Raw genomic sequence first — 15,937 nt, forward strand, 5'->3', positions numbered from 1 at the left:
TCTGATTCAGATCCCTGTTCGATCAGTGGAAGGACTTTCAGCCTTCAGACTTCCAGCCTTCAGACTTCCAGCCCTCTCCGATGGCACGAGAGAGACAAGAGGTCTGTGGAGGGTCCCTGGCATTGTGATAACTCCCAGCTTCCAGAACAGCACCTTGAAGGAATTTAGAGCATCCTTGGGGTACTCTGAGATTTGGGGAGGACTGGTTTGGTTCACTTGCGGCTGAAATGCTCCAGAAACAAGCTATACTTGTTTTCCTCTGCGTAGTCTGCTGAAAGCTGAGCTACGTGTGTATGAGGGTCTGCCTCCCCCACCAAACTCCTCTCTTGGGCTGGGAGAGCTTGGGAAGGAAAAGTTATATCTAAAATGACATTCCTTCTTGTTCTAGTCTCTCTGCCATCAGGGTTATGTAAGAATATTATTGCAGAGTGGGGTTACTGGGAGACTTCAGTGAAGATCCACAAAACCAGGTCCACAAAATGCAATCAAGAAGGAGTGAAAGGTGCAGGTTTGCTTCATGGAAAAAAGGGAAAAAGGAAGAGGGCATGATAAAAATCTTCCAGTATATAGAAGCGCTACTATAAAGAGGATGGTGATGAGCTGCTTTACAAGCCATCCAAAAGATGGCAAGCAGCAATCTAATTTGCAACCAGAAAAAGTTGGGGTTGGCATTATTGTTAGCTTTCAACTGTAAAGATTGTGAAATTTCCACTATTAGATCTTTTTAGACAAATGTGTCAGGCATATGTTGGTTCTGTCTGGACCAAGTGGACGAGTAGGTGGCTGAAATGTGTCGGTAGTGACAAACATCCAAACCTTCCCTGGAGAGGAAGCCTGCAGATGTTCTTCTGAATTCAGATGGAGTCGTTCAGCTCCATGGTCATAGACCATTCAGCCCAAAGCAGCAATGATGGATTGCTTTTGCCTATTCACAGTGAAAAGGCAAGTGCTCAGAGATAGGAAGCTCTGGTTAATAATTTGTTGGCCTGCCCAGAAATGTGACACTCTTGGTACTGCCAGTTCACAACTACGTTTCCTGACAAAGAGATCTGCTTCTCTGTCTGTCGCCTTGATTCATCTGGATGTCTCCGGTGAGCTTAAATAATTCATGACGATAAAAGTTTATTTTTATGCTGTCTCAGAATGGTAATGAGGGTTTGTGGAAGCTGGCGAGATGCAGCGGGAAGCGGCAGGGTGCAGCTGCAGCCTTTGCACGGGTGATGTATTCTCATCATTAGCAGGTCAGATGCCAGGCAGCCAGCAGAAGCGAGGGCTTCTTGCATGCTGCCCTGTTGCACAGCCTCTGCTCTGATCTCCAAGTATCACTAAGGCCTCCTTCTCCCCAGCCAAGCTCAGGGCATGGCTTGCTGTGGCTCTTCTCTGTCTGCACTATGGGTTAAGAGGTGTGGGTGGCCAGTGCATGAGAAAATCAAGCGCCTTGTTTTCTACCTGCATTTAACTGGAAGCATTTCCATGTCCAGATGCTTGATGTCAGCAAGCCTGAGAGCAAAACTGGGGACCTCCTAAACTAACGTGATAAAAATTTACAGCTTGAGCTGAAGCAGCCAAGCTGTGGGACGTGCTGTCTGCACGCTGAAGGGCTGATCCTGCAGCCCCTCAGTGCCTGGCAGTGGGGTAGTGGCCAGGAACCGCAGAGGGATCCTTGTTGTGGTCAGCCAGGACCCACAGGGGAACATGATGGGTTATGAAACAGCAAAGCTGGACTCCAGCTGAGGACAGCCTAACAAACCCCATGCATTGGTCTCCCAGAAACCAGTTACCCATTTGTAATGGTTAAGCTCATTGCATCTTTCTGAGAGACCTGCAAGAGGGTTCAGTTCCTGAGTGACGCTGGGAACCAGGGCACGGGTTCAGGGAGTGTGCTGCCAGCCCCACACCTGCAGGTGTTGGCTCAGCATCGAAACCGCCTGTGGGGCAGAGATCACACACCCTGCTTAGTGGTGGTAGCCCTTTGCCAGCAAAGAACTTGGGTTTAAGTCATCCTCATGCTTTAAGTGGACCACTAAACATGGTGGGGGTGATCCTATGGCATTTATTGAAATAAAACTTGCAGGGAAGCGAATGGGAGCTCTAGCTATGCATCTTTAACCTCATTGCCTGCGATACACCACAGTATCAGCCTCGGTGGGAAAGGCTCTGTGATCCCTTTGCTATGCATTCCTGTACAGCCAGCTTTCTCATTACCTGTATACTCAGGAAAGCAGATAGTCAGTGGAGATTTCTTAATTTTCTCCTCAAATATGTCCTTCTTGTTTAGAAAGAGGATGATAGATGTATCTGTGAACCATTTGTTGTTGCAGATGCTGTCAAAAAGCTTCAGTGATTCGTGCATGCGGTTCTGCAATAGAAAGGAGAGATCACATCAGGCCAAAGACAGCGACTCGGGGATGTTCAACATGTAAGGAAATCTAAAACAACTAAATTAAGGAGGAAAACAAAAAAAAAGAAAAGCTACAATATACATAATAAATTTATGTATACATACAACTGAACGTATACATACACAGATGCAATACCTATAACATTTGACATACAGTTAGTAACTTAAGGGCATTTAACTATACAGAGCTGTTTTGATTTTGCATAGCATATAATTTACAGGATCCCAGCTCACAGAAATCATCATGCACCATGCATGGATGGGGAGTTACTTTTGCCCTTTGATCAGATTTATGTGTCGGTGCAGCTCATGCAGATTTTCTAAAACGTTTTCATTACTTTTTAAAGTTTTTTTTTACTTTCTCGAGTGTGTGTGGCACACAACTGTTTGGATACATTAACCAAGGACTGGTAGATCCTTGAATTAATCTAGAGTTGGAAGCAGACATCAAGGTAACATAATTTTGGAAATGACCTTGCCGTGACCTTTGCCTGGTTTTGTTATTTTGTTTAGTATTGTTGTCTGTTGTTGGGCTTTTAATTTTTTTAATTTTTTTTTTAGTTCTCTTGGAAGATGGCTCAACAGAAAGTGTCTGGCAGAGAGGAAAAAAAGTGAAAAAGGAAGAGGAAATAGTATAAAAAGGAAAAACGTAGCAAAGGGCACCTAAGAATAACCAGACTAGAAGTCAGGCAGCTACCACTGATGTTAGCTCATGCCTCTAGAAGAACATTAGCTACACGCCAGCAGAAGAGCCAAACATTCAAATGCACGCACAGTGAGAAGTCAGTGTTTTGGTTCTAGGTCATGCAAAAAACGACACAGGAAAGAGAGAGATAAGAGGAATGAAAGAAACAGACCAGCTAGAGAGTTGCAAAGTCCGCCACATGGTTTTATGGTGGTGGAAAGAGCTCACGGCAAAGTCAACCAAGTGTCATGTTCCCTGCTGCTTTCAACTCTCAACTCGGTTTTTCTTTTTTTTTTTTTTTTTTTTTTTTCTCGGTTCAAGAGAAGCTTCATACCTGCCAAATTTGGTTGGTCTCTCAAATGCTCATTTTTTGGCCTTTGTTTGGCTAGATAAGGTCAGACGGCCGAGGAAAAGCTGTGAAGGTGCCGAGGCTGGCGACGTTTGGCGCGCGAGGCCGACGCCGGAGTGTGCACGCCGGTCGCGTGGCCATCTCTCAGCCGGGAGCCGGGTAGCGGAGAGAGCAGGCGCGGTGAGGACGAAGCACACCCAAGAGTCAGGGGGTTATCAAAGGCAAAGCATGGTACAGACCAGACCGGCTCCTCGGCTTTTCCCAGCGGCATCTCCTTGGGACAGCACTCCCCAAACCCGCTAGTGCACATACGAGCCTGGTTACAGCGACCACAGGAGATACGCTAGAGAGAACAGGGCTGCACGGTCTCGTTGCCAGAGGGTCTTTTGGGGCGGGTGCAGCGTGTCCCCCCCGGATTTGGAAATTCGGAGTGGTGCAGGAGACAACTGGGGGCTTTCACCCCTCTCCCGCTCCATTTCATGCCCGTGCTAGCAGCATAATTGAGCCCAGCACTTTATTGATTAACGCTTTCCTTTTCATTGATATACTTTAGCTGCTGCTGAATGTTCTATTTAGATAACAGTGGCTCTGTATATGAAGGAAACATCCGATCCGGCCCAGAGTGAAACAGGACGCGCGCGATTTGCTGTACCGTACACCACACGCTTTGCTACCAGACCTGAAATGACCAAGCATCTCCCCACCGTGCATTGTACCGACACACGGGGAAGACGCAATCATGTACAAATGTAAAAATGCATTTACTTATTGGGTCTCAGTTGCAAGATGTTTGCTTATCTGGATCATCCTGTGTCTGTGTGCTGCTTTTTGCTAACCCAGTTTGTACTGGCTGGTGTAGGAGCCCCAGAGCAAAGCTCCTCTTTGCTATTTGTGGTGTCAAAATTGTAACCATGTAGAAACCTGCAAAGGTTTTGTACAGGAGATCCTTGGCTACCCAAAGCCTTTGGGAGGAGAGAAGAAAGCGGAGGGCAGTTAGGGGAAGAGAAAGCAAATACAATTACTGTTTTTTAAGCAGGGTCCCTCACAGAACATTTTTAATGACATTTTTATCACCCTTGCTAGTTTAAAATAAAAGCACGGAGAAACACATGAACGCTGCTTGTGGATTAAACCAATACCTCACCTGCAGCAGCCATTAGCCTGGAGGTCACCGTACTTACCGCGCTGCACCGCGCCAGCCCCGTACCACGCTGCGCAGCCCCGGCGGGGAGCAGCAGTGTGCAACTGCGCCTGGTGGCACGGGAAGCACGATGGGTGACATCAGCTCTGGTTAAGAAAAAGAAGCTGAGGACTTCACCTGAGGTGGGCTTTGCAGATAGGTGAAGCTGACTTTCCTACAGTAGCAAGACTACATAAGAATACTACAGAAATCCTTCTGCTTCGCTTATATGGTTTGATTAATTTGCGTTAATACCTGTTAGGAAATGAGAGTGTTTTCCCAAGAAACAGTGACTCTTAGCATCCAGTTGTAACCAGAATATACACACAGCACAAACCAATACATCCCTGTAGAAAATGAGAGTTACAATAAAAATCCTCTATTCCTTTCAAATTCCAGAAACAAGTTTCGAAGCTTCCTAAGGCTGCCTGACCCGGCTTTCTGGTCTCTACATGTTGCTTTTTCCCCCAGCTCTGCTGGTTAGCTGAGTAAATATAACCACCGCTCTGCCCACTCCTTATTTACCTGGGAAAGGTTCTGATCTTAAAATCCACCTTTTCCTTCCCCATCACTAAAGAGAAGAAGACATTATTCAAAAGCAAGGAACTGCTTTCCATGCGTGGCAAAGTGCAGAGCAATATCCCCGTGAGCAGGTACGGATGCTCCTGTTGCAGCACCTTGGTGCCACGTGGGAAATGCTGTCACATCCCAGGAGGGCTCCCGGGAGCCCACACACGGACACAAGCTGTCCCAATGCCAGCTAACACTGGGAATGCCTCGCTGTCTCCCTCTCCTTTCCCCTCCCAACTGTTTTAGTTCAATAGATGTTTGTAGGAGACCTCCAACAGCTCAGGCAGGCCTTGGCTGAGATGTGAGGACGGGGAGGCAGTCTCCAGGTACCACATGTAAAAGGACAGGCTGCTGCTAAAGGAGGAGTGAGAAGTTAAGGCCCCAGATAATCCCCCTTCTACCAGTAAATCCATAGTGAAAGATCCTTTTAGTCCCTTAAAGCTTTCCCAGGGCCCCCTCAGGACCACCCGTGCTGCTGTAATGGGGCAGACGCTCCCGCTCTGCTAGGAGGCATTAAAGATCACACTTCTCATACTTTTATATGAAGTGATATAAATTACTTCACCTGCTTCTGGACCCATTTTGCTGCTTATTCCTACTTTATGTTGGGTCTATCATTAAGGGAAGGGCTCTTGAAACATTGGCTTCTTAATGTCACTTCCTATTTCAAAATCAGTATTTTAAATCCTTACACCTTCAAATGCTTTACACCCCAACAAAGAAAGCAGCCCCACCAGCCACATTACAGTGGAATAACCACTTGCCCATACAAATTAAAAGTCCAGTTAACTTTTCCTGTGCAGGACAAGAGACAGAATTGCTTATAGCTGAGTTCAGATGTCTTTGCACAACTGTGTTCCCATCACTGATGTGAAGGGCAAGCAGCTTTCTAATGAGTGTGAGGGAGAAAGGATGCTGCGGTCAAGACTCTGCCCAGGCAGAAACACACTCATAAACCCCATCTTTTTTTCACCAGAGCACGGGAGGAGACCTGGTTATCTCTGCAACACACAGTCGATTCAATCTTTTTTGTTTTTCTTGGTGATTAAGTGCTAACTGTCATGCGAACTATAAGGACACTGATGGTTATCCTAAGCACAGAAACTCCATATTCCCCCTCCTGCTTGTATTTCCTAAGGTGCCCAAGCCACTTCCACATCCTTTGTCACTCCTAAGGCAATTTCTGAGTGCTGCAATTCAATTTTCCTTGCCCAACGATAGCAGGCTAACCAGGTCATGCAATGAAACACGAACCAAGAGGCCAACACTAACGCACACCAAGGGTCACCAGCACAGCGCCTTCAACCCATCCCATGCTCAGCAATGGGGACACGAACAATACTCGCGTGTCTTGGCTAGATATGGATGACCTAAATATCTTCATTTCAGAGGCAGCAATATGCAGCATGAACATCTCCCTCTCTTGCCATGACTCCTTTGAATTTGCGAGGAAAAAACCACAGAGGATAGTCTCAGTTCCCACAATAGTTCCCATGCCATTGCTGTCTTTTTAAATTCCATTAGGAATTCCATTTAGAAGGAACAATACAAATCTACCTTTGTTAATCATCTTCTCCAGTTTTACCAATTAATATGACTGCTGTCCCTCTCTCCTCCCAGATTAGAGATCTGAGGCTTTTCTTCCTGTAACCTCAGCTTATGAAACACAAAGATAATTCACAAATGAGACAAAATAGCCTTGTTACGCAAAGACATAAACCATGGAGTTGTTCAGTCAGTTAAAACAGGATGTTCCCACTGTGTACAAATACAGCAGAGAGCTCTGCAACTCCTTGTGATGGACTCGGTAAAGGCAGGTGCAGAGGCAGGTGTAATACCTTGAAGACAGTGTCTTGTGAATTGGACGGGCTAGGCAGAGGATGTAATTTAGCCTTGTGAGCTCTAGCTGTGGGCTGTGGCTGGCAACCATGGGACTGGTAAAGGCACTGCTTGAATTGCCCTGTAGGTTTGCTCCTCTCCCCGGGAGCCGGGCACGCAGGGAAGCAGTTTAGATCTGCCAACAGCGGCGTAAGAAGGTGTCTGGGGCAATGGGAGAGGCCGGATTCAACAGCGCCAGTGCTAACCAGGGCTTTCTATGCAAAGCGTGGTCTTTATGGGTGTATGGGCCTAGAAATCACAGATGCAGAAAGTTATTTTATTTATGTCTTTCTGATCCGGACATAGAGAAGTACTTGCTTTCCTTAACTCCTGCTGCGTTGCTCTTTGTGGCAGGGAATTAGAGAAAATATATCCCTTACAAAAGACTACCTGGTCTTAGGGAGTGATGGCTTTGCACACAACAGTCCTTTTTTAGCTACTGCAGGAGGATGGGTGCTCAATCTTTTAAAACAAAGAGCACAATAAACCACAAAAAAACTTTACAAGTGTAGAGCTGTGCTTTAATTTTAAGGGCAGGGGCAGGTCAGGGGGCATTTCACCCAGCCTTGTTTAGCCAGCTCTTTGCTCAATCTCATTTGAAAGCATTCAAGTAAACCTGTTTTCTGTGAGCGTCTTTCAGTGAGACAAGCTGACCCTACAACTACACTGGTCCCAATGCTCTCGCACTAATTGAGCTTAACAAGGTGAGCCCCTGCTCCATGTTAGGCTGACTTTATCTGAACTGCAGTTTCATCCACCTGAAGTGCGGTTTGACTTAGAGAAGTGCAAAAAGACCCTGTGAAATCCTGTGATTGTTGTCAACAGGGTGCCAAGCGCACAAGGAAAAGCTGTTCTCTCTGTGCACTGGCTCTGCAAGTGTTTTTTGGGCACCTGGGATGCAGTAGGGCTCTTTCCCTTTCATGGCTCCGCGCCAGCAATGAAAGCTCTACAAGTCTTTTCATATTCACAGAGACATCTGTACAGCCCCCAAACCTTCAGTGGCTTAATACAGCTGGAAGTGCCTGGACCGTAGTAAGCATCTCTATAGAAAATGAAGATGGAGGAGCAGCATCCAGCTCACTCTCTCAGCTGCCTCCTCTTTGTGTTTTCTAAGTGAGAAGCAATAAAAGCTGATTTACGTCATTAAAGGCAGCAGATGTGACGGATGCAGACAGGCGGCAAATCAGCTGACTGAAGAGATGCTGCTTTTACTGCTGAGTTTTTGGAGAGGAACCGCGTTAGCAGGGAGGAGACCGAGTGCTTGGGGGTCCAGCTGGGAGAGGACTGAGTCTGTGGGCGCCGCAGTTTCCACCTGCCATTTGTGCTGGGGGCATAACAGGGCAGACAAGATCCGACACCGTCATTTTTTCCTATTTGCATTGACCTTGCTCAGGGTTGTTTATTTGGGTTAGGCAGGGGCATCCTGCAGGCGTGGTGGTGGCGATGCTGAATCCTTTCCCTGTTTATACCCAATGTGTAAATGAACAGCAGCTGCCTCTGCCCTCCTGTTGCTCAGTATCCCCAGAAACGCTTTGTGAAAAGGGATTGAAATAGCAAGCAAATGTCAGTGCTGCGCCGGAGTGCAGCTCCAACTTTGCTCTTGCATCCGGAAAGCAGGCAAGCCTGCTTTCCGGATGCAAGAGCAAAGTTGGAGCTGCACAAATCCCGGTTTCTGCAGCGGTGCACTTCAGGGGGGAGGCTGAGCTGGCACCCTGCTTGTCACTGGGGTGGTACTGGGTGATGGACGGTCACTGGCAGAGCACAGCATCCCCAGGAGAGAGGCTGTAACCTCCATCTCAGAAGACCTGAGTTAAGGCTGACATTTAAAAAGTGGCATTGGCGTTCAAGCCCTTCCATTTTGTGCTCTGTGGCTTTGAATCACAGGCTCTGCCTTGTCTAGACTGGTGCCCAAAGGTGACCTGTATTAAAGACTGCCTTTGGCTTCACAGTTTGGGTGTCACAGCCCAAGTTATACCTACAGAGCACCTTGCTCTCTGCTCAGATCACAGCTTTGCTCCCTGCCCCCTGGGTCTGCCCTCTCCCTGCATATTCTTCTTTATCTCCTGGGTGCGCTTCCCCTGTTCAGCTGCAGAGCTCTATGGCATTGAGCTAATGGCTGAGTTTTTCAAATCACTTCAGGAGATTTTGGTTCCTTCCCAGTAAATCCTACAGGACTGAGCATCCTTGAGCATATCAGGGACAGGGTCAGAGGGAGGTGACAACTGAGGATTATAAATAAGCAGACATGAGAGGGTGTAAGGTGTCTCAGTCAGTCTGGAGGGACATAGTTGTGATGTTAATACACCCTGAATTCTGGCATCAATACGACCCAGACAACCAGGTGACTTTGATCAAACAGTTTGCCAGAGCTCATAAACCTGGCTTGGAAGAGGCTAGAAACCACAGCCCCGCCCTTTTTGGGAAGGGACAACTGATACCTAACAGCAATCTTTCCCTCAATTCCTTCTTCATCAACAGCTTTCTGCAACCCTGACATCTTTACCAGTAGGAAAATAAAGACCCTCAGAGAGATACAGCTGGCAGGAGCGAGCTGTCCATGCTGCCGCAGACTGGGCAGAGATTAAATCATTACCAAAGTCTGAGTATGGCCTCCAATTCCTTTTCATTAGACAAATGCTTAGACTGGGTGCTTGCCGCAGTCATCGTTAGTCCAGAAAGCATGCATCCCCAGCACACTGAATGAACGGCCAGAAGACAGTAATGAGTCTTCTTGCATCCTTTCTGTGTATTTAATTCACTTGTATTAATTGCACTCTAATACCAGGGAGCGCACAGCTCCTCACTAGCTTTATTTCCAGATGGTATTTTGAGCCTAATGTCACAGTGGGAAGTCATAAAAGCTCTCCTAGAGCAAATTACCTGAGGAATCAAACAGTTCCAGTCTCACTCAGGAAAATGAATTTCTGTAGCCTGAAGAAATAGGTTATACTCCTAGCTTGAGCCTGCCTCAGGCATGCATGGCTGTCCTGCACCTCTGCATCACAGCGTGACCACTTCCTTACATTTGTTTTAAAAGCCCACCTAGCTATATCTCCTCTCTTTCCAGATATATGGTCCCTTTAACACATTTTGAAAACACACAGGTCAGCTAGAAAGGAGAGATAAAACACTGTGACTTTACCGGTGCAAGGAAGCGTTACCTGGACATGCAGGACTTGATTTTGAAGAGTGCGGAGGAGGACTCCCCAGGATTTCAGAGTCAAGGGGGAGTGCCTAACAGCAGCACATTACTGTAGCACCCCAGTGAGCATTCGGTGATGTCTGAGCAGTTGCTGGCTACGCAGTATCCCATAAAGAAGTGTCGGGGCCTCCAAGACCCGGTTAGACTCACCGTGGTTTCGTCTTCATGGAGCACCTGGTCGTAGCCACTCAGCGCGACACAGAAGATGATCGCTGTGACATCCTCAAAGCAGTGAATCCACTTCTTGCGTTCTGACCGCTGGCCCCCGACATCAAAGAGCCTATGGCACAGGAGAGGACCATCAGTGCCCGTTCTTTCTTTGTTATGAGGAAACTTTAGCAGTCTTGGCATTGTCTGACCATATGGTCCCTGGAAGGCTCCAAATAGGAAGCAACAGGTCTTTAACCACTGGCTGGGTCTGCTCCAGAGCCTGGAGCCAAGGAGGACCAGGAGGAGCAGTTACAGCTAGGGATGTGGGGATTTGTGGGACAGCCTCAGCAGTGTGCTGGGTCCCAAAGGGTCTGAGGAGGTGGAGACCACATGCTCTTGAGTTTTATATGCTCTAAATACTGTGGGTGCGGCTTTCTGTCTTCATGCCCTCTTCTCTCTACTGGCTGGCATCATGAGGGTCAATATATAGCGTTAACCACATGTGACTGACCCAGTTTAGAGAAAAGATTTGGCCAAATATTTTTACATTTATGAGGCTTGATCAGACTTGGGGCCAATCTCATATTATACCTCCCAACAAAGAGGTGTCATTTGGGTTAGAAGAAGGTACCGTGAGCTCCTAGCTTAAAGGCAGTGATTTTCAAGACAAGATTGCCGAACACTGCATATTGCTGACCCCCCAAAATGCTGTGTCCTCTGCAGTGGGAGCCATCTGTGTGTTAACCAGCAGTTTAACAATTTCTCCTTTGGGAACTATGGGGAAACACCGTGACAAATAGATGCCCTGAAAATTTACTGTGCAGTTTTAGACTAACCTGAAGTGGAGGTTTTTGAATGTGAAGTGGGTTTCTACGATGCCAGTTGTTTTGACCCTGGTTCGGAGGATATCCTGCTCCGTGGGCTGGTAGTCTGCAGCTCCAATTCGATCTAAGCTGTCTAGGTAGCTAAGAGAAGAAGGAAAAGAAAAAGAAAACAGATAAGAATAAGATACACATTAATCTTTGTCAATCTCACATGAATCCTTCAGCTTCCTATTAATCTTTTTCAAACTCATTTTTCATGGCTGAATGTATTGTAGTTAAAGGAAAAAAAAATCCTATTCTGGCGAAAAAGAAATGTTAACAAACCCCACTAACCTAAGCAAAAAATCTGATAGTGAACGGAAAGCAGGAAATTAAGTGTGCATGTGTTGTGAGCCCTGATTGCAATCTGTGAAAATACACAGTTTTAATATTATTTGCTATTTTTATTCCCTGAAGGACGAAGGTCCCAATCCGTCCATTGTGCTGGATGCTGTACACATGCTTTTCTGCAAGGCTTTATTCAAAACGTCACAGACTTTTCAGATAAGAGGTTGGAGCATATAGGTCTTGCTCCCAGAACAGACAGGTCGAGTCACCTTTGGGAGATGCCTCTCTCTCTGCTGGGAAGGGAGGGAGACGGGGCAGCTTGCTCTGACGAGATGCCTTGCCGTCAGTCAGCTCAAATTAAGGGAGATGAATCTGTCCGAGTGAGTCACTGCTTCAGTCTGAAATCCAGCATAAGGCTGTGATTGCGGGAGATGCAGCGCTTGGACAAAATCCAGGGGCCCGCTCACGTGGTGGTAATCTGGGAGTATAAATTGGGGTTTTTTGGGGGGTAGAGGGCAGATTTAGCTTTCTAAAACACTTGGATAGTTTTAAAACATTTACGCTTATTCTGCTGTAGACTTAAAATCTATGAACATAGGCAATGCCTCCATAGGCTGAAACTTTGGGTAGGAAGTCCCGTCTTTCGGTGTGAAACGTTTTTGTAGAGGAACCCAACAGCTGTGCACATATGACCACAATCCATTTTTTCATCCACATTCAGGACAATTTTTCAAACCAACTCAGCCCAACTAAATATCATTTATAAAGAAAAGAGGAAGTTGGATTACAATTTAATATGAGTTATAAACACAGAGCTGCATCACACAGTAAAGTCTTTCTCACCACCATTGAGCTGCACACAGACACTCCAGTTCCTCTTAAAGAGCGTCTGATGTGCATTACAGGGCCTAAATGCCTACCTCTAGCCCCAGGAGCATCAATCTAATGCACATGAGATGCTTTCAATATACTGTGAATATAATAAAGCAGGTCTGTGCGTGAGCAGTGGTCTTGCCCTTTGGATCTCTGTGCTTCTGGCAGCCCGGATGTCACCCAAAGAGGCAGTGGGGCAGGAGGTGACATGCCGGGGGCAGGATGGGAGGCTACCGATTCAAGTCTTAGCCAGAGGATGGCAGCTTTGCCCAATGCAGCTGGCAGAAAATAAAGGGCAGCAAGAGGAGCCGTGCAGTTGTAGGTAAGGAAAAGACACTGTTGTCGCTGGATGGTATGAGTTTACCGGTGTGTGCAAGAAGGTATGAGCTGAAACCATTCGCATAAGATAGCCATGATGTCTAAGCTTGACTTTCAGTATAGCTAAATGTGATTTTTTTTTTCCTTAACATAGAGTGTGGGTTTAGTCCTGATGAGTAACGCAGTCACACCGACTTGGTGGTGAGCACATTTCCCTCTGTGCCTTGCCAAAGCACATCCCGCGTGGTCTGAATGCGCTGCCCTGTCCTGCCGCTGGAGATGCTTTCCCTGCTTCATCAGAAAGCAGGAAAAGGCTTTTTTCCATCTGTGTCCTGGAGGGAGTGCTCTGAGCCAGGCCTCTGGAGCAGGATGCCTAGTGCGCTGGGGCCATGCACTCTGCCACCCGAGAAAACTCATTGCCACTGGCCTTCATGCCTACCCCGCTAGCCTGGAAAAACAGACAACCAAACTCTACACTAAGGTGAAAAACAAACCTCACCCCACTCGCATCATGTATTTTGGCTACCCATCATTTTTATCATTCATTTTTGCTACAGAATCGCAAGAATCACGTCACCCAGACAAAAGTATATAAGCTAAGCAGGCTTATTTTTATTGTGCCCTTTTTCAAGCATTTAAAGCCATTGTGGTTTTGTGACAGATGCTCCCTTAATAGCCTTATGATGGGCCCTGGATGGATGAATGGGGCTTCATTTGAAATCAGATCCTCTGCTGTGATGGCTGAAGCCACGATCACTCATCTATTCACAACTGGTGTCAACTCTTGTTATTTAAGAGACAGCTGCATTTCTTCACATGTCCCTGCAGACCGAGGCGGCTCTGCAGTGCTGTTATTCAGAGACCCAGGCTCTCCTCTGTCCTCAGGAACAGAATATTTCAAGGTGATGGTGAAAAGTGGAGGTGTAAGAGAGGGAAGGATTTTCTTTCCCGCTTGCAGCTCTTGGCAGTACCCTGAAGACCTTTATCATGTCCTCCATCTTCATTTTCTGTATTTCCCTGTGATTCAACTCTCTTCAATTTAATGTTCCCTATTAATTATTCTTGCCTTTGAGATCCTCCTTTAATGCTGGGAGTACAGCAAATGAAGAAATCTACTGCAAACTGGCCAAAGGACTTGGCATCACAGCAGCACAGTGATGGAGGAGTGCGTTACTGTAATTACTGCCTTCAACCTGCGATGATTTGCTTGTGAACAGTAGCATCCTTTAAACCCCAGGCCGTGTGCTGGGACTTCAGGGGGTTCTCACTCTTGCTACCAGCATGCACAGCCTACAGCTCTTCCACACAGCATTCCCCTGGGCTGCCCAACAGCGAATTAGCTCCAGATTTGATCTGACCCGGCATGCAACCTGGCTCTGAGGCTTGGAAAGCCTCGCTCCCTTCGTGTCCTTGTCCATGGAGGTGATGCAGCCTCATGTGTCTGGCTCCACCTGAGTTAGTTACTCTGGGGGATCAGAGTTTTGGGAGAGCTGATGCAGCCTGCCAGCCTCTCGAGGGGGCAGGCTGATAGCGACAGAGGGAGGAGAGCCAAGCAGGATTCACCCCATCCACCCTCTCCTCCCTGACAGCATCCAGCTTCCAATTCCAGTTGGGATATCTCCATAGGAACCTTGGCTGGGGGGGGTCTCCAGCATCTGTCTGTAGAGGCCACTGCTTCCCAGTGCTTAAGTGGTGCTGTGACAGAGGAATACTCAGTATCCCCAATACTCAGCTTGTCCTGGCTTCAGGTGAGCCGAGCTCCCTGAGTCTGGTGCCTCGGGGTCACTCCCATGCTAATGCATCCAGCCCAGCTGCTGGGCACCCCAGCTCCAATACCTGCTTGCCAACATACCCTTTGCCTTTTCTATTAACTCCCCTCTTCATCTCTTTCCTCACCTCTAGTCTCCATCATTCTCCATGTGTTTCTCAATGACTTAAATTCTTTCGGTTGCCTGGGTCTGCTTTTTGTCTGTTCCTGGTAGACTCGATGGGGGTCAGCCATCAGTTTATGTGAAGGTATACAATATTTTCAGTGCTGGTTTTAAGGCTGCATTCCAAAACTGTTTACTCCTCTGGCTGCTCTCCCCTGGAATTTCTCCCATCTCAGGCTGCAGCAGGTATTTCTTTCCCCTGGACTTGGTTGCAGCTGAGCTGGACCCCGTTGGTGCGTGCACCCCACGAAGCTCAGCCAGAGGAGCATGCCGCAGCACGGCTGCCACGCTAACATCCAGCTGCAGGAATGGGAAGCTCAGGCAGGCTGCTGCTTGGATGCTGAGCTGATTTCAGCTGCTGCTTGTTCTCCTCAGTTCCTGCTGGAGGTATCTCTGAGGCTTCACCAGAGCACTGGTGCTCCCTGCCCATGCTGCTTGGAAGGACCTGCTCGTCCGCCGGGTGCAAGCCTGAGCTGGCAGAGGGTGGGATGTGTTGGGGATGTCACCTCCTTGGGAACAGGGAAACCCAACTGGGGACAAATTGCTACACATGGCGCTGGATGACAGCACTCCTGGTATGGCCTTTGAACCGCAAATCTCAAGGCCAAACTGTTGCTGGAGATAATTAGTTGTCGCAGCCAACAGGCTTGATGACACATAATCCCCTCAGAAGCTGGCATCTGTTTAACCAGCAGAAATAAGAGCACTTTGGAGGCCGCGGAGCGAGCACTTGGCTCTCCCCTTCCACGTCATCTTCGTTGCACGGTGCCGGCATCAGAGCTCCTTCCACTTCCCAGCTCCAGGGTTTGCACACTGGAGTGGAAGCATATCTGAAATGACACATCAGCTCTTACTTGCAGCCTGCCTTGCCCAGGGCTTGCAGGGGTTAAAAAAAGCTGAAGAAAGGTTAGAAGGTTTTTGAGTACATGAGTAACCCTCCAGCATTTATACTCCTGAGCTGAGCAGCTCCATTACTGCTTATATCTTTTATCTTAAATGCTTTGTTTTGAAGCAGATTGCAGGTTTCTGAGTCACTCGGTTTATCGGGCTCAGGGAGGTGAAGCCCGACTATATTATGCTGCTAAAAGCAAAATGCACAAGAAATGGCATTTCCCAAATACAGGGAGAGGAACTCATCGAACTGAGGCTACAAAAGTCAGACACTCTATAAGGGCTATCTGATATTAAATATCTCCACACAGTAATATTGAAAATAGGGAGTAAATATAGCTTCTTGCACCTTCATTTG

General features: G+C 47.4%; 1 protein-coding gene across 2 annotated transcripts in view; it reads right to left on the minus strand.

Annotated features, from left to right (window-relative positions):
* GNAO1 (G protein subunit alpha o1) overlaps positions 1–15,937 on the minus strand; it is a 146,262-nt gene that overhangs the window by 14,325 nt on the left and 116,000 nt on the right. The window contains exons 5-7 of one of the 2 annotated variants that reach the window (XM_075510507.1): positions 11,252–11,380; positions 10,416–10,545; positions 2,206–2,359 (exon numbers count right to left, since the gene is read on the minus strand). In XM_075510507.1, the coding sequence (XP_075366622.1) occupies positions 2,206–2,359; positions 10,416–10,545; positions 11,252–11,380 (413 nt within the window). The remainder of the gene's footprint in view (positions 1–2,205; positions 2,360–10,415; positions 10,546–11,251; positions 11,381–15,937) is intronic. The other variant, XM_075510509.1, reaches the window with a different exon arrangement.

The sequence above is a fragment of the Mycteria americana genome, chromosome 8 (genome assembly GCF_035582795.1).
Source record: "Mycteria americana isolate JAX WOST 10 ecotype Jacksonville Zoo and Gardens chromosome 8, USCA_MyAme_1.0, whole genome shotgun sequence".
NCBI classification, from domain to species: Eukaryota; Metazoa; Chordata; class Aves; order Ciconiiformes; family Ciconiidae; genus Mycteria; species Mycteria americana.